Here is a 19,355-nt window from a genome sequence, read left to right on the forward strand (position 1 = left end):
TTCCTGTGTACGGCACTCTGGGGGCTGGGAACGTCCTGTGTACGGCACTCTGGGGGCTGGGAACGTCCTGTGTACGGCACTCTGGGGGCTGGGAACGTCCTGTGTACGGCCTTCGGGGCTGGGAACTTCCTGTGTACGGCCTTCGGGGGCTGGGAACTTCCTGTGTACGGCACTCTGGGGCTGGGAACTTCCTGTGTACGGCACTCTGGGGCTGGGAACTTCCTGTGTACGGCACTCTGGGGCTGGGAACTTCCTGTGTACGGCACTCTGGGTGCTGGGAACTCCCTGTGTACGGCACTCTGGGTGCTGGGAACTCCCTGTGTACGGCACTCTGGGTGCTGGGAACTCCCTGTGTACGGCACTCTGGGGGCTGGGAACTCCCTGTGTACGGCACTCTGGGGGCTGGGAACTCCCTGTGTACGGCACTCTGGGGGCTGGGAACTCCCTGTGTACAGCACTCTGGGGGCTGGGAACTCCCTGTGTACAGCACTCTGGGGGCTGGGAACTCCGTTTACGGCACTCTGGGAGTACATGTCCACCGGGGGGCATATCATGTGTACGGCACTCTGGGGGGGTACATATCTTGTGCCTAGTCTTTGGGGGGGGGGGGGGGATATTCTGTGCACAGCACTCTAGGGGGTACATATCCTGTGTATGGCTTCCGGAAGGGTGGGGGGGGGGGGGGCTGGGAACTTCCTGTGTAAGGCACCATGTGGGGTACATATCCTGTGCATGGCTGGGGGGGGAGGTTGGAATATCCTGTGCATGACACTCTGGGGTGTACATATCCTGTGTATGTCCTCTGGTCGGGAGGGGGGGGATGGTGGCTTGGGACATTCCTGTGCACAGCATTCTGGGGGTTACATTTCCTGTGAATGGCCAGGGGGGTGGTTATATCCTGTGCATGGCACTCTGGGGGGACATGTACTGTGCATGGCCGAGGGGGGGGGGAATTAACCTGTGTATGGAATGAGGGGGGAACCATATCCCTTGAAAGCTGAGGCTGCCTAACCGAAACCAAATAAGCCCTTTAGTGAAAAATGTATGCAACATGTAAACTTACTCTCTTGGCACAGGAGAGAGGACAGCCCCTCTACACGGGATATCCCTGGCCTGTAATTTCCGCAAGGCTGGGCAGTGATTATTTTCTTGTAGATGGGCAGGAAGCGGGTGTATTTTTTGTCCTTGGAAGAGAATTTGGTTCTCTGGCTGATTTTCTGAGATAATGTCATATTCACACCTCTCTTAAGGCTCATACACACATCAGACTAGTCTTTGGAAAATGAAAGATCACAGACCAATCTTACCACCCTTCATGTAGTATGAGAGCCATACTCTACACATTCTTTTCTATGGAGCTGAACTCCACATCAGAAAAAAATCTTTGCAAGATGCTGCACACACAGATGCTGTACAGACACAAAAGATCAGTATCTGCAAAAGATCTGTTCCTGCCAAAAATCCATTCCTGCAAATTGCAATGATAGTCTATGAGATCTGCAGATCATCATACACACATGATTTAACTGACATTCATCTGCAGATCAAGCAATCATCTGCAGATCTGAAAATCCATCCTGGTGGATCTGATCTGCAGATGAATGTCAGTTAAATCATGTGTGTATGATGATATGCAGATCTCATAGAATATCATTGCAATTTGCAGGAATGGATTTTTGGCAGGAACAGATCTTTTGCAGATACTGATCTTTTGTGTCTGTACAGCATCTGTGTGTGCAGCATCTTGCAAAGATTTTTTTTTTTCTGATGTGGAGTTCAGCTCCATAGAAAAGACTGTGTAGAGTATGGCTCTCATACTACATGAAGGGTGGTAAGATTGGTCTGTGATCTTTCATTTTCAAAAGACTATGGTCTGATGTGTGTATGTGGCCTTAGTTTCTTGTATTGTCTTCCCTTAGGATTGCCCTTTCTTTGGACTCTCTGCCTGAAAAGTTCCTAAAAATAGAGACAGAATTGTTCTGATACTAGCTCTCCTGGTGTAATTTTCTGGGTCACCGATGTATGAGGTAAAGACCAGCAGGCCCAGCCAGTGAGCCACTCCACCCTCAGGCGCCTGTAGACTCAGTGCCTCCACAGGAAAATCGTCCCTGAATATTCTGTTAAAGTGGATACAAGATAAACGTTTATTCATCGCATAACTGTGTTCCTTTCATATAGTTTATAGGGCATTCTTCAAGCCAAATACTTTTTTGTTTTAATACTCTAATTCCCTATAAACTAAACAAGCATCGCTCACATCTTCTCCAGAGTGCCTTGGCACTCTTAGCCTCAGTAGCAAGGGCTTTTGGGAGCTCAGTCTGGGGAGGAGGAGGTTACTAGCCAGAGATTTCAGAGGCAGAGGGGGAGAGAAGTTTTCACAGGCTGAGGGCTGGAGATACAGATCAGCTTGCCTGTGTGTAATGTGACAAACAGAATATGGCCACTCTCATTGTATCACAGGAATAAATAATCATTAAAACTGTTGAAGCTGTTTGCAGCTAGATTTGCTGTGTAAACTATCTAAACTTTAGATAAAATATATAGACAAGTTACTTGTTATAGTTAGTTTTTAATCTCTGATCCGCTTTAACGTTTTGGTGCTTTTTTTTTTTTCGCTTTTTTTTCTGGTAGCTTCTGTTATTGGCAAAGTTGGTGAGTGTTAATCTCTTTCTTGGTAAAACAGTAGATTGCCTTCTTAAAACAATGTAGGTGTGATTATTCAGGTTGGAGTGAGCTCTAAATTGTCCCACAGTGCATCACTGCTAAATATGCAAATCACCTGACACATTCTTGCATTCCAGCGGTTCTGGAGGTGTGTTTAGCTATCAGGGACAACAGATGATTTGAATATTCAGCAGTGATGCATTGAGGAACACCTCAAAGCTCACTCCAACCTGAATAATTGCAAATACCTTCTGTTTTCAGAAGGCGAACTTAGTTTTGCATAGCCTCTTAGTAAGGAGGCTTTTTGATCTTTCAGCCCCTTATTCACTCCTGTGAATTCTGGTTCGCCATGAGCTTGTAGGGCAATCTGTAACTTTTGGTAAAAGCCACTTGTTGTTTTGAGGACAATATATCCACGTCGAATGAAGCCTCAGGGATGTAGATTCATATTCTCAGGAATGAATGAGCACAGAGTGCATGCCAGTATGGGCCTGAACTCATTACCCCGGAGATCAATTAAGGACTAATAAGGAAATCTCTCCTGTTGTTTGTCCCCCTCCCTACAGAATTTGGGATTCCTGGAAGCATTCTGGTATCTCACCTCTCCTCCATGCCAGCAATGGTCATGGCTAAGCTGTGTCCACTAGTGCACCTGATGTGTGTTCTGGGTCAGAACCTGATGATGTCATCAGCCTGGGACGTGGTACATGTGACAGAGGCCAGTGGGAGTGCAAGTGCAGGAGCACCGAGATGGTTGCTGGCATGGGAAGAGGTGAGGTACTATTTATCCCAGCATGCTACCACTGCCGATCTTCACATGGAGGTGAGCACTAAAGGGTGGACAATGTATCTGAGGGATTATAAGGAGGCAGTAGTAGCAAGAGCCATAGCAGCTGCTATGGGGCCCTGGAGCAGAGGGGACCCAGGCGGTACTTGATGTATTCACTATTAATTTTCTTGTGTTCCTCCAGCCTTTCAGTGTCCATGGACTATGTGCAGTGCAGATTGCACAAGAATGTAAGTTGCCAATTGACTCGTATCCATAGGGTAGGAGCAGGTGGCATAGCTAAAGAGTGCCTACATTTGAGGGCCCCATGAATGTTTTGCTATGTGGTCCTATAATCTCTAGCTATGTTGCTGGGAGGCAATATAAAATGGGAGGGGGGGTTTCCCTACAAACTAGGCATTATAGTTTGGAAGCACCATAATAGGAAGCACTTTGGTGCACTATGAGAGGGACACTATAGGGGGTGCTATTGATCGGGGGTTGCTATGATGGAGGCATAAAGGCAGGGACCTAGAATAGGGACTGGTAATATGGGCAAAATAATGGGGAGAATGAGCATGGGGCTAACACTATGTAACCACAACCTAGAACAACGCCTACCTTTTTTTAGGGCCATGCCCCCAAATGATAAAATAGCCAAATACCCTCCCTATTAACTCCTCATTGCCATTTGTAGCAAATGTTTTGTTACTGATACAGTTCAAGGACTGGTGTCTCTTTCCATTGTGCCAACCACATCAATAATGAGATAAACGGGCCAATAGAAGTGGTTAGTTGGTTGCACCCTCTCCTCTTCTCCTGTGTATTCTACAGAAGATCTTTCTCTAGTGTACTGCTACCTCTCCTAATTTCCTGTGTGTTCTACAAAAGATACAGGGAAATGGGGACAAAGTAGCTCAATCACAATGTATTGAAACCTCTTAGGGCCCGTTTCCACTGGCGTTTAGGATGTGAGGCGATCGTCGCAACCCCTCGCAAGTACATCCGGTTGTCTTCCGTACAACCGGATGTGACGTCATGCTGCTTCCCGTCGGCGGCTATGGGGACTCAGATGCACGCTGCAGAAAACTGCAGCATGCTATCTGTAATTTCCCCCGCGTCGCATCGCGTAGGTGAATGTGTGTCAATGGAAACTACTGCATTGACGTGAATTGGTTGCAGTTTCCTTGCGTTGAGATGCGGAGCGGTTTCCGCATTGCATTGTGTCTAGTGGATATGGCCTTTAATCATAATAAGAAATCCCCACCTGAGCCACCAATTAAATTGGACCTAAACATAGCTAAAAAGAAAAAGTTTCGCTTACCTGTAGCTTTTTCCAGCCCCCTGCAGCCATCCCACTTACCTGGAACCTCCGTTTCCCCACTGTGGTTTAATTTCTCTTTCACCTGTCGGCGTCCACTGCGCCTGCACGGCCCTGGCCGCGTGCGTCCTCATTCGTGCTCCCATTGCCGGGAGCATCCTGCACAGGCACAATAGAGATGTTCTCGTACTGAGCCTGCACAGGACGCTCCGAGCAAGGGGAGCGTGAACAAGGACGCTCGCGGCCATAGCCATGAGGGCACAGTGGTCGACTTCTAAATTAACAAAAGAGAAAGTGAGCCACGGCGAGGGACTGGAGGATCATTCCAAGACGGCTGCAGGGGGCTGGCAGAAGCCCCAGGTAAGTGCATTTTTTTAAGTATCTTCAGGTCTGCTTTAACAATCTGGAAAACTGATGTATAGGAGGGAAAGGGTGACTGGAGGGGAAGGGACAACAGGAGGCGAAACAACGTTATTATAAATATACATGAGAACATAAAAATACAAAAATCACATATGTCCATATATTACATTAAACAATTGTAGGCTGCCACGGCTAAACAAAAACTAAAAACCTTAATGACCACTACTGATAACCCTGTTCCTTTGTCACAACCTGATGGTGCATGCGTCTAGGTCCAACATGTTTCGCCAGATCACTTCCGGCATCATCAGGGAACGCAGGTGTATTCTGTGCATTGCTATTTGATATAGCTCAGCAAGCTTTGATCAGACTGGCTTGGTGTATGCTGACACTGCACAATAACTGTGTTCGGAAGGTTCCTACCACTGCATGAATGGTGCCTTACATCAGGGTGTGGCAAAAGAATAGGGTTATCAGTGGTGGTCATTCGGGTTTTTACTTTTTCTTTAGTCGTGGCATCCTAGATGTGGCAAAGAACACAGTTCTTTAATATGATCTATGTGCTTTTTGTAAAATAATTCCTGATAAAGATTTTTTTCATGTATATTTATATTAGCGGTTTCCCCTCCTGTTATCCCTCCCCCTGTTCTACAAAAAACATTTCACTATACAGCGCTGCTCCCTCTCATAATCTCCTACGTATTCTACAGAAGATATTCCTCCATACGGCACTGCTCCCTCTCATAAACTCCTGCGTATTCTACAGAAGATATTACTCCATACGGCACTGCTCCCTCTCATAATCTCCAGCGTATTCTACAGAAGATATTCTTCCATACGGCACTGTTCCCTCTCATAAACTCCTGCGTATTCTACAGAAGATATTACTCCATACGGCACTGCTCCCTCTCATAATCTCCTGCATATTCTACAGAAGATATTCCTCCATACGGCACTGCTCCCTCTCATAATCTCCTGCATATTCTACAGAAGATATTCCTCCATACGGCACTGCTCCCTCTCATAAACTCCTGCGTATTCTACAGAAGATATTACTCCATACGGCACTGCTCCCTCTCATAATCTCCTGCATATTCTACAGAAGATATTCCTCCATACGGCACTGCACCGTCTCCTAATCTCCTGCATAATCTACAGAAGATATTCCTCCATACGGCACTGCTCCCTCTCATAATCTCCTGCGTATTCTACAGAAGATATTCCTCCATACGGCACTGTTCCCTCTCATAAACTCCTGCGTATTCTACAGAAGATATCCCTCCATACGGCACTGCTCTCTCTCATAATCTCCTGCATATTCTACAGAAGATATTCCTCCATACGGCACTGCTCCCTCTCATAATCTCCTGCGTATTCTACAGAAGATATTCCTCCATACGGCTGCTCCCTCTCATAATCTCCTGCGTATTCTACAGAAGATATTCCTCCATACGGCTGCTCCCTCTCATAATCTCCTGCGTATTCTACAGCAGATATTCCTCCATACGGCACTGCTTTCTCTCCAGCGTATTCTACAGAAGATTTTTCTCCATACGGCACTGCTCCCCTCATAATCTGCGTATTCTACAGAAGATATTCCTCCATACGGCACTGCTCCTTCTCATAATCTCCTGCGTATTCTACAGCAGATATTCCTCCATACGGCACTGCTTTCTCTCCAGCGTATTCTACAGAAGATTTTTCTCCATACGGCACTGCTCCCTCTCATAATCTCCTGCGTATTCTACAGAAGATATTCCTCCATACGGCACCGCTCCCTCTCATAATCTCCTGCGTATTCTACAGAAGATATTCCTCCATACGGCACTGCTCCCTCTCCTAATCTCCTGCCTAGTCTACAGAAGATATTTCTCCATATGGCACTGCTCCCTCTCATAATCTCCTGCGTATTCTACAGAAGATATTCCTCCATACGGCACCGCTCCCTCTCATAATCTCCTGCGTATTCTACAGAAAATATTCCTCCATACGGCACTGCTCCCTCTCATAATCTCCTGCGTATTCTACAGAAGATATTCCTCCATACGGCACTGTTCCCTCTCATAAACTCCTGCGTATTCTACAGAAGATATTCCTCCATACGGCACTGCTCCCTCTCATAAACTCCTGCGTATTCTACAGAAGCTATTCCTCCATATGGCACTGCTCCCTCTCATAAACTCCTGCGTATTCTACAGAAGATATTACTCCATACGGCACTGCTCCCGCTAATAATCTCCTGCGTATTCTACAGAAAATATTCCTCCATACGGCACTGCTCCCTCTCATAAACTCCTGCGTATTCTACAGAAGCTATTCCTCCATACGGCACTGCTCCCTCTCATAAACTCCTGCGTATTCTACAGAAGATATTCCTCTATACGGCAATGCTCCCTCTCATAATCTCCTGCGTATTCTACAGAAAATATTCCTCCATACGGCACTGCTCCCTCTCATAATCTCCTGCGTATTCTACAGAAAATATTCCTCCATACGGCACTGCTCCCTCTCATAATCTCCTGCGTATTCTACAGAAGATATTCCTCCATACGGCACTGCTCCCTCTAATAATCTCCTGCGTATTCTACAGAAGATATTCCTCCATACGGCACTGCTCCCTCTCATAATCTCCTGTGTATTCTACAGAAGATATTCCTCCATACGGCACTGCTCCCTCTAATAATCTCCTGCGTATTCTACAGAAGATATTCCTCCATACTGCACTGCTCCCTCTCATAATCTCCTGCGTATTCTACAGAAGATATTCCTCCATACGGCACTGTTCCCTCTCATAAACTCCTGCGTATTCTACAGAAGATATCCCTCCATACGGCACTGCTCTCTCTCATAATCTCCTGCATATTCTACAGAAGATATTCCTCCATACGGCACTGCTCCCTCTCATAATCTCCTGCGTATTCTACAGAAGATATTCCTCCATACGGCTGCTCCCTCTCATAATCTCCTGCGTATTCTACAGAAGATATTCCTCCATACGGCTGCTCCCTCTCATAATCTCCTGCGTATTCTACAGAAGATATTCCTCCATACGGCAATGCTCCTTCTCATAATCTCCTGTGTATTCTACAGAAGATATTCCTCCATATGGCACTGCTCCCTCTCATAATCTCCTGCGTATTCTACAGCAGATATTCCTCCATACGGCACTGCTTTCTCTCCAGCGTATTCTACAGAAGATTTTTCTCCATACGGCACTGCTCCCCTCATAATCTGCGTATTCTACAGAAGATATTCCTCCATACGGCACTGCTCCTTCTCATAATCTCCTGCGTATTCTACAGCAGATATTCCTCCATACGGCACTGCTTTCTCTCCAGCGTATTCTACAGAAGATATTCCTCCATACGGCACTGCTCCCTCTCCTAATCTCCTGCCTAGTCTACAGAAGATATTTCTCCATATGGCACTGCTCCCTCTCATAATCTCCTGCGTATTCTACAGAAGATATTCCTCCATACGGCAATGCTCCTTCTCATAATCTCCTGTGTATTCTACAGAAGATATTCCTCGATATGGCACTGCTCCCTCTCATAAACTCCTGCGTTTTCTACAGAAGATATCCCTCCATACGGCACTGCTCTCTCTCATAATCTCCTGCGTATTCTACAGAAGATATTCCTCCATACGGCACTGCTCCCTCTCATAATCTCCTGCGTATTCTACAGAAGATATTCCTCCATACGGCTGCTCCCTCTCATAATCTCCTGCGTATTCTACAGAAGATATTCCTCCATACGGCTGCTCCCTCTCATAATCTCCTGCGTATTCTACAGAAGATATTCCTCCATACAGCACTGCTCCCTCTCATAATCTCCTGCGTATTCTACAGAAGATATTTCTCCATACAGCACTGCTCCCTCTCATAATCTCCTGCGTATTCTACAGAAGATATTCCTCCATACGGCACCGCTCCCTCTCATAATCTCCTGCGTATTCTACAGAAGATATTCCTCCATACGGCACTGCTCCCTCTCCTAATCTCCTGCCTAGTCTACAGAAGATATTTCTCCATATGGCACTGCTCCCTCTCATAATCTCCTGCGTATTCTACAGAAGATATTCCTCCATACGGCTGCTCCCTCTCATAATCTCCTGCGTATTCTACAGAAGATATTCCTCCATACAGCACTGCTCCCTCTGATAATCTCCTGCGTATTCTACAGAATATATTCCTCCATACGGCACTGCTCCCTCTCATAATCTCCTGCGTATTCTACAGAAGATATTCCTCCATACGGCAATGCTCCTTCTCATAATCTCCTGTGTATTCTACAGAAGATATTCCTCCATATGGCACTGCTCCCTCTCATAATCTCCTGCGTATTCTACAGCAGATATTCCTCCATACGGCACTGCTTTCTCTCCAGCGTATTCTACAGAAGATTTTTCTCCATACGGCACTGCTCCCTCTCATAATCTGCGTATTCTACAGAAGATATTCCTCCATACGGCACTGCTCCTTCTCATAATCTCCTGCGTATTCTACAGCAGATATTCCTCCATACGGCACTGCTTTCTCTCCAGCGTATTCTACAGAAGATTTTTCTCCATACGGCACTGCTCCCTCTCATAATCTCCTGCGTATTCTACAGAAGATATTCCTCCATACGGCAATGCTCCCTCTCATAATCTCCTGCGTATTCTACAGAAGATATTTCTCCATACAGCACTGCTCCCTCTCATAATCTCCTGCGTATTCTACAGAAGATTTTTCTCCATACGGCACTGCTCCCTCTCATAATCTCCTGCGTATTCTACAGAAGATATTCCTCCATACGGCAATGCTCCCTCTCATAATCTCCTGCGTATTCTACAGAAGATATTTCTCCATACAGCACTGCTCCCTCTCATAATCTCCTGCGTATTCTACAGAAGATATTCCTCCATACGGCACCGCTCCCTCTCATAATCTCCTGCGTATTCTACAGAAGATATTCCTCCATACGGCACTGCTCCCTCTCCTAATCTCCTGCGTATTCTACAGAAGATATTCCTCCATACGGCAATGCTCCTTCTCATAATCTCCTGTGTATTCTACAGAAGATATTCCTCCATATGGCACTGCTCCCTCTCATAATCTCCTGCGTATTCTACAGCAGATATTCCTCCATACGGCACTGCTTTCTCTCCAGCGTATTCTACAGAAGATCTTTCTCCATACGGCACTGCTCCCCTCATAATCTTCGTATTCTACAGAAGATATTCCTCCATACGGCACCGCTCCCTCTCATAATCTCCTGCGTATTCTACAGAAGATATTCCTCCATACGGCACTGCTCCCTCTCCTAATCTCCTGCCTAGTCTACAGAAGATATTTCTCCATATGGCACTGCTCCCTCTCATAATCTCCTGCGTATTCTACAGAAGATATTCCTCCATACGGCACTGCTCCCTCTCATAATCTCAGTGCGTATTCTACAGAAGATATTCTTCCATACGGCACTGCTCCCTCTCATAATCTCTTGCGTATTCTACAGGAGATATTCCTCCATACGGCACTGCTCCCTCTCATAATCTCCTGCGTATTCTACAGGAGATATTCCTCCATACGGCACTGCTCCTTCTCATAATCTCCTGCGTATTCTACAGAAGATATTCCTCCATACAGCACTGCTCCCTCTCATAATCTCCTGCGTATTCTACAGAAGAGATTCCTCCATACGGCACTGCTCCCGCTAATAATCTCCTGCGTATTCTACAGAAGATTTTTCTCCATACAGCACTGCTCCCCTCATAATCTGCGTATTCTACAGAGCATATTCCTCCATACGGCACTGCTCCTTCTGATAATTTAAATTATCACATCACCTGTCATTCACTGTGAGGAAAAAATAAACTGCAGTATTTAATCCATGAAATAAGGTTTTAATTCATAAAAAAGATTGTAGTGTTTTATTATCAGCATTTCTATTCAGATTTTTTTTTTAATTTCATTATATTATAAAAACATATTTTTGATATTTTTATTCAAACAAATTACATGAAAATAATACAAATGTATTTGTGCCAGTCAGGCACAGATGTTCAGACACCCTAGACTTCACCCTGCGCGAACCCACTGACCCCTGCTGAACCGCGCTCCGTGTGCTGGCTGTCCTGTCCCCCTTACCGTCATAGGTAGCTACAGGTGCCCCTTAGTATTAGGTAGCCAGAGGAGCCCACAAGTATCAGGTAGCAAGAGGTGCCCCCTGACTAAAGGGAGATCTGGTCAGTGGAATGCCCAGACCCGGGTGAGTAACCTCCTATGTACACTCCACTTGGGACTCTGCATAGGGAAGGAGGGAGGGAGGCACAAGAGGAGGGAAGCGAGTCATCTTTCCATCATTTGGCGCCTGTAGGCATGTGCCCTACAGTGCCTTATGTTAAAGAAAACCTGTAACTAAAAAAAAGCTCCCCTGGGGGGTACTCGCCTCGGATGTGGGAAGCCTCCGGATCCTATCAAGGCTTACCCTGTCCTCCTGTGTCCCACGGCGGTCTCGCTGTGCCCCTCTGAACAGCGGGGATGTAAATATTTAACTTCCCGGCTCCAGCGCAGTATCCGCTTGGAGATAGCCGATCACTGTCGGTCCGCTCCTGCGCCTGCGTAGTAGAGCGGACCCGACAGAGATCGGCTATTTCTGCCTATTTTCGTGCAGAGAGCCGCAACAGCGCCACCCACTGGAGCCAGGAAAGGTAAATATATCAAGCCCTGTTGAGCCAGGATTGCAGGATGCTTCGGGGGAGCCAGTGCTGGATTGCCTGCAGCTACAGGGGAGGAGGAAGCCTCATTGGGACCCTGAGGCTTCCCCCTCCCGAGGGGAGTTCCCCCCCCCCCCCCCCCCAGGAGACTTTTTTTTTTTAATTACAGAGTCTCTTTAAATCTGGCCCTGGGTTATGAAAGCAGGTAACATGGCTATACTCGCTCGTATGTGTCACGGAAAAGCCACTTATGTCCCGTAGGAAGCCGCAGAGCACGCGTGCTGCATGCCAGGAGAACGGTTTGCCAGGCATCGTGCCAGAGCCCAGTTTCTGAATATATAAATGAAATGCATTGTCGGTGAGGCAGTGTTGTCGCTGGTGATTCACGGGCACTGCCAGGGAATCGTGCAACGTGCTCTATTCTGTGCAGTCATGGACAGAAGTTTTGAGAATGGCACAAATCAAAGGAATCGCAAAATCCTTCTTTGCCATGAAAATGAACTTAAAGGACAACAGTAATGAGAGGGCTATGGAGGCTAACATATTTATTTTATACAATACCAGTTGCCTGGCAGCCCTGCTGATCCTCTGCCTCTAATACTTTTAGCCAAAGGGGTTGATTCACTATTATTTATTATTATTATTTATTATATTTATAAAGCGCCAACATATTACACAGCACTGGACATTAGTGTAGGTTACAGACAATATTTCGGGGTGACATACAGCAATATGACAATACAGGAATACAAGAAAACCAGATCACACAGCACAGTATGAGTACCAGGTAATGCTTCGTCAGTCACTGGATGGAGCATGGAGATTAGGCAAGTTAGGTTCACTCAAGTGCATAGCATGGGTGCACAGTAATGGAGGTGCACGATCAGGTAGGACACAAACAGCGTCTACGTGCCTTATCAGAGTAGCATAGCGAGCGTTACGAACTTATGCCTGCTAATTGGCAATGACGAGAGCTTTATTTGTCCTGCCTTGAGCCCCTGCGGGTCCAATCACTTTAAAGAACATTATCCCTGCACTTTGATTGGCCTAATAGGCTGCCTGTCACTTGACAGGCAGCCTAATGGGCCAATCAAAGTACGGGGATAATGTCCTCTAAAGTGATTGGACCCGCAGGGGCTCAGGGCAGGATGAGTGGAGCTCATTGCCAATTAGCAGGCATACGTTTGTAGCGCTCACTATGCTACTCTGATAAGGCACATTAATTCTGATATAAGGCACACTATTTGTTATAGTGAATCAACTCCATAGATCCTTAACAAGCATGCAACAGATCAAGTGTTTCTGACATTGTCAGATCGGACAAGATTTTCTGTATGCTTGTTTCTGGTGTGATTCAGAAACTACTGCAGCCAAATAGACCAGCAGGACTGCCAGGCAAATGGTATTGTTTAACTCAGGGGTAGGAACCTATGGCTCGGGAGCCATATGTGGCTCTTTTGATGGCTACATCTGGCTCACATACAAATCAGTAGGTGTTGATTCATTAAGTTACACTGCTCAAGCAGCACAGCTTAGTGTGGCAGCGCAAGTAACAATTTCAAAGTAGGCACACTACTGCTGTAGCGTGCACTACTAACTTACTCGCTCTACCCCAAAACGAACAATATCTGCTCCAATTGTCCCACTTTGCACCCTGTCAGGTCCATTGACTTTGTAGGATGAGATCCCCTCACTTTGATTGGGCCAAAGTGCGGGGATCTCATCCGACAAAGTGAATCAACCCCCAAGCAGCTAGCTAATTGTACAAGCTGTTAGGCCTAGTGCACACCGGAGCGTTTCCGCTGTGGTTTGCGATCCACTTGCGGGTGCGGATCCGCTAGGGTAATGTATTTCAATGGGCTGGTGCACACCAGAGCGGGAGGCGTTTTGCAGGAACGCATACTCCCGGGCTGCTGCAGATTTTGGATTGCGGATGCGTTTCTGCCTCAATGTTAAGTATAGGAAAACCGCAAACTGCTCTGAAAAACGGCACTTCAGAGCGGTTTGCCAGGCGTTTTTTGTTACAGTAGCTGTTCAGTAACAGCTTTACTGTAACAATACATGAAATCTACTATACCAAAACCGCTACACAAAACCGCAAAACGCTAGCTGAAACGCTGCAGAAAAATAAGAAAAAGCGTTTCAAAATCTGCTAGCATTTTGCGGATCTGTTAGCGGTTTTTGGTGTGCACCAGGCCTTAGTCGGTATTTCTCCTCTCTGGCTCTCGGGGAAATTGCTAATGTTGCTGAAACCTAAGAGAAGCTAAAGATGTGTCTGACACTGCTGCTGCCTGCCGGATCAGCTGTGTACACATCACCATGGCAACAGGGACGTGAGTCCTACTTTCCCAGTTTGAAACATTGAATGGCTCTCATGGAATTCATTTTAAAATATGTGGTGTTTATGGCTCTCTCAGCCAAAAAAATGGTTCCTGACCCCTGGTTTAACTGCTTGATGGCCACAGGCTTACACCCCTCTAGTGACCAGGCCATTTTTTTTTTTTTTTACAATTCAGCACACTGCAGCTTTAACAGTTCGCTGCACGGCCATACAACTTAGCACACAAATGAATCTTGCCTCCTTTTCTTGCCACCAACAGAGCTTTCTGTTGGTGGCATCTGCTTGCTGCTGCAATTTGTTTTGTTTTTATTAATTTTATTGTATTTTTTATTTTAATAAAAACTAATCTACATTTTTTTTAACCCTCCTTCTTCCATCCTTCCCCCCGAGACCTAATCACTAAGATTGCTTCTCATAGGCATCAGCCTATGAGAAGGATCGCTTTGTGAGCCTCTCCTGGGGACAGCTCAGTGACAGAGCTGTCCCCTTACAGCACTGCACTAGATTGCAACGCTGCACAAGTTATTTTGGTAGTTTTTTTTTTTTTTTATAGCAGAGCTCCATAACTCACCATGGATGCATGCGCGATCCCCGCTAATCTCCGTCCCCAGGACTTGACGCTGATCGGTGTTAGGCGGACGCAGAGTGCTTAAAAGGAAATAAATATGGCTGCCTCCATATCCCTTTCGTTACAATTGTCCTTTAATCCACCACAAAAAAAAGCAAAAACATTTTTACTGCTTTTCAGCCCTGCCACATAGGGACCTGCTGAGATTATTTCAATAATCTTGTTAACACAGATGACAGTGTTAACGAGCACGAGGCTGGAGAGAATTCTGTAATGCTGAGTTATAATCGCAGACTAAATGCGTTAAAAGGAGGGGAATGCTTGAAATCATTGTTCTTCCTTTGTTAACCATGGTTACCTGCAGGGAAACACCTGCAATCATCATTTCGGTGCATAAAAAGGGCTTCACAGGCCAGGATTTTGCTGCTACAGTACTAGGATGGCACCTAAATCAACCATTTATCAGATCAAGATCTTTAAGGAGAGTGGGTCAGTTGTGAAGACTTCAAGGGCGTCCAAGAAAGTCCAGCAAGTGCCACAGATGATTCAGCTGGAGGACTGGGGTGCCACCAGTGCAGAGCTTGTCCAGGAATGGCGGCAGATGTGTGTGCGCCGGGAACCCCCTTATGTTGCCTTGCAATTATACTTCAATACACTACAGAAACAACCGACAAAAATATCTAAAAACGCTAAAGCAGCAAACTGTGTGAAAACCAGTATTTGAAAACACTAAAGCAGCAAACTGTGTGAAAACCAGTATTTGAGCCATTCTCAAAACCTTTGGCTAGGGCTGTACACCAGAAAGCAGGACATGGGGGGGGGGGGGGGGGGGGAGTTTGCAGGTAATTCTAGTACAGACTGGAGAATGCACACAACAGATGGACGACTCAAGAGAGACTTGCGACAGACAAGTCCTTGTGTCCAGAAACAAATCTGTAATAAGCAGTAGATAAGCCAGGACAGCGGAGCATTCACACACTTCTGTAGATCTACACATCTATTTTATGTTTAGGTCACCAGAATTTTGTGCACTGAATTCCTACTTCTGTATTGTGCCTGATGAAGAAACGTCAACGGTTTCACAAGCTTGCAGGAGGAGTCAGTGTTTTAGCTACAGAAACTGTTGATATGTTGCGAAATCACGTTCCTGTGATGCAAGTGTATGAGGAGATGACTTGCCTGGCTCTGCCTAATGAACCAATGCATTGTGGGTCTTGGTTTTTTACACATGTTCTGGAAGTGATGAGTTGCAGCATTGTGATTTCTGTTACCCCATATCTGCGTTTTTCCATCAGGACGTACCGGTATCATCTGCGTCGGGTCGGTGGAGGGCGGGGTTTATTTTTAATTGTCTCACATTTGGGAATATGTCGCTCAGCAACACGTGGGGCAAAGCGGCGGGTGCAGTGAGGGCAGGCGATGTAATCCGGATTTTCCTCGGGCGGGGGCGGTGGCAGGTCCGATGCCTTTCCTCCTCTGGCGATGATATTCTGCACCTCCCGCGCCTGCCGGATGGTTCGTATGAAGGCCTCGTGTTTCTGCTGCCAGGAATTCTTCTTTACCTGTTGAGAAGAGATGAGGATAGGGCGCATTCAACATTAAATACAATGTATATATTCACTTCACTTATTCATTGGCCATAAAGATTGATTCTCTCATTCTGGAAACTGTTGTCACAGGAAGCAGCTCAACCTGACAGGAAGTCAGGAGGTAGGACTTCCTTCGAGGGAAAACAAAGCATGGGAGAATGGGATGGAGATGTCTGCCTTCCTATAGAGAGAAGGCACCATTATGATCCTGAACCAGATAAAGCAGGTTACTTCGGCGCAGGGGGCTCGATGCCGAAGCTGGGTGCTGTCATAGCACTAGTGTTATGATGCACGGCCAGCTCAAGAGTAATTCGGGGATCCGGCGATCACCAGACCCTGAATTACATCTTCCTCCGAATTGCTATAACTCGGGAGAGGGCATAGTATTTAAAGGAAAGGTTCAGGGTAACGTGGAAAAAAATAAAAATCCATATCCACTTACCCGGGGCTTCCTCCAGCCCGTGGCAGGCAGGAGGTGCCCTCGCCGCCGCTCCAGAGGCTTCCGGTCGTCTTCGGTGGCCGACCCGACCTGGCCAGGCCGGCTGCCAGGTCGGGCTCTTCTGCGCTCCACGGACGGGCTCTTCTGCGTCCCACGCGGGCGCGCTGACGTCATCGGACGTCCTCCGGGCTGTACTGCGCAGGCGCAGAACTGCGCCTGCTCAGTACAGCCCGGAGGACGTCTGTTGACGTCAGCGCGCCCGCGTGGGACGCAGAAGAGCCCGTCCGTGGAGCGCAGAAGAGCCCGACCTGGCAGCCGGCCTGGCCAGGTCGGGTCGGCCACCGAAGACGACCGGAAGCCTCTGGAGCGGCGGCGAGGGCACCTCCTGCCTGCCACGGGCTGGAGGAAGCCCCGGGTAAGTGGATATGGATTTTTATTTTTTTCAACGTTTCCCTGAACCTTCCCTTTAATACCGCCTGAGAGAGAGCACATGTATGACCACAGAAGCCAGATGAATCCCATACATGACTACAGAAGACAGATGGGGTACATCTATATTCTGTAGTCATACATGGGGTACTTCCATTCTTTGTAGTCATACATGGATTACATCTGGCTTCTCTACGTGGTTTAGAGGAGCGGAGTTGTTTAACAGGAGAGGAGTGCAGGCCTCCATGGAGGAGGGGCACACACTAAATAAGAGGGGACAATGGAGCACGGAGGGAATCCTCAATAGAATCTTTTTAGGTAAATATCCTCCCTCCCTTAAAGCGGATCCGAGATGAAAAACTAACTACTACAGGTTACTTACCTGGCAGGGGAGACACCATGATCATGAAGGTGGTTCTCCCAGGGTGAGGCTCATCCATTGCACTCCGGGTGGGTTGACCCCTGCGATTTCCACAAATGCGGGAAACTCGACTGCCTCGAAGGAAGTGGTGGCTGGATAGAGTACTGGTTAAGGGCTCTGCCTTTGACATGGGAGACCAGGGTTCGAATCCTGGCTAGGTCAAGTACCTATTCAGTAAGGAGTTCAAGGCAAGACTCCCTAACATTGCAGGGTGGCCTCTTGAGCGCGTCCCAGTGGCTGCAGCTCTTAAGCGCTTTGAGTCCGACAGGAGAAAAGCGCTATACAAATGTTCAGATTATTATTAACTATAACAAGTAACTTGTCTATATATGCTATCTAAAGTTTAGCTAGTTTACACATTATATCTAGCTGCAAACAGCTTCAACAGTGTATAAATATTTATTCCTGTGATACAATGAGGGCAGCCATGTTCTGTTTCACATTGTCACAGGCTGAGGGCTGGAGATGCTATCAGCTTACCTGTGAGTAAATTCAGTCCCCTTTCCTCCTCCCTCCTCCCCTCTGCCTCTGAAATCAATAGCTAGTAACACCTCCCGAACACGGTAAATCCAGCGCTGGAGACTTGGGCGCAGCAGCGCAGGAGACTTGGGCGCAGCCGGCGCCACCATAGGCCGTAATAGGAACTACGGCTATCGCAGGCACATGGAGTAACTTCAGCGCCGTCAGAAGACGGATCTGAAGTTGCTTTTAAAACAATAATTCGGCTTCCAGCTATTGCTGGAAGCCGAATTATTTCATTCCCCCACTATCCATGTCGGCCTGGAGGGGGAATAGTAATTAACACGGCCCGGACTTGTGCGGCAGCAGGATTAGCCATATACTGGCTGTGTCCTGCGCCCAAGTCTCCGGCGCCGTTCTCTCTCGTACGCACACCTCCCCCTCCTCCTGCCCAGATTGAGCTCCTGTAAGACCTTACTACTGTCTGAAAATGCCAAGGCACTGTGAAAAACTGTGGGTAAGGCTTGTTTAGTTTATAGGGAATTAGAGTATTAAAACAAAGCCAAAAAAAGTATTTAGCTTGAGGAATGTCCTATAAACTATATGAAAGGAACACAATTAGGCAATGAGTAAAAGTTTATCTCGGATCCACTTTAAGGTAAATATCTCTTTTGAACCTAAGCTTCAGGTCCCTTAAAGGACAACTGTAGTGAGAGTGATATGGAGGCGGCCATGTTTATTTTCTTTTAAGCAACACCAGTTACTTGGCTATCCTGCTGATTCTGACACGTTTAGCCATAGACCCTGAACAAGTATATGCAGATCAGATGTTTTTGACTTTATTGTCAGATCTGACAAGCACGCTGACTGCATGCTTGTTTCTGGTGTGATTAAGACATACTGTAGTCAAAATAGACCAGCAGGGTTGCCAGGCAACTGGTATTGTTTAAAAGGAAATTAATATTAATTGGTAAACAATGAATTCACATATACAATACTCTACCAATAAATTCATGTAAATATTTGTGTAGGACGGGCTACATTCGAACCCATGGCTGTACCCTTGAGCTGCAGAAAAGAATGCTCCTCAAAGAGGAAGTAGTTACAGCGTAATACAGTTTGCAATAAATCACAGATAAATTGTACATGCTTCAGAGAAATATCAGATGCTGTAGCCAGCAGGTGCTCCACTGCCTCTGCTCCTCCATAATGCGAGATGGCAGTCAGGGATGATCTCCGAGCTTAATCACAAGTGATTACTCGTAATTCAAATGAGGATTAATTACAGCATCTGAG

General features: G+C 46.7%; 1 protein-coding gene and 1 pseudogene across 2 annotated transcripts in view; one reads left to right on the top strand and one right to left on the bottom strand.

The window, feature by feature from the left end:
- Positions 1 to 19,355, bottom strand: part of ZC2HC1C (zinc finger C2HC-type containing 1C) — a 28,369-nt gene that overhangs the window by 2,512 nt on the left and 6,502 nt on the right. For both annotated transcript variants that reach the window (XM_068254519.1, XM_068254518.1), the window contains exon 3: positions 16,025 to 16,284. In XM_068254519.1, coding sequence (XP_068110620.1) covers positions 16,030 to 16,284 — 255 coding nt within the window. In that variant the 3' untranslated portion in view covers positions 16,025 to 16,029. The remainder of the gene's footprint in view (positions 1 to 16,024; positions 16,285 to 19,355) is intronic.
- LOC137533706 (U1 spliceosomal RNA) lies at positions 17,554 to 17,678 on the top strand (annotated as a pseudogene).

The sequence above is a fragment of the Hyperolius riggenbachi genome, chromosome 9, assembly GCF_040937935.1.
Source record: "Hyperolius riggenbachi isolate aHypRig1 chromosome 9, aHypRig1.pri, whole genome shotgun sequence".
NCBI classification, from domain to species: Eukaryota; Metazoa; Chordata; class Amphibia; order Anura; family Hyperoliidae; genus Hyperolius; species Hyperolius riggenbachi.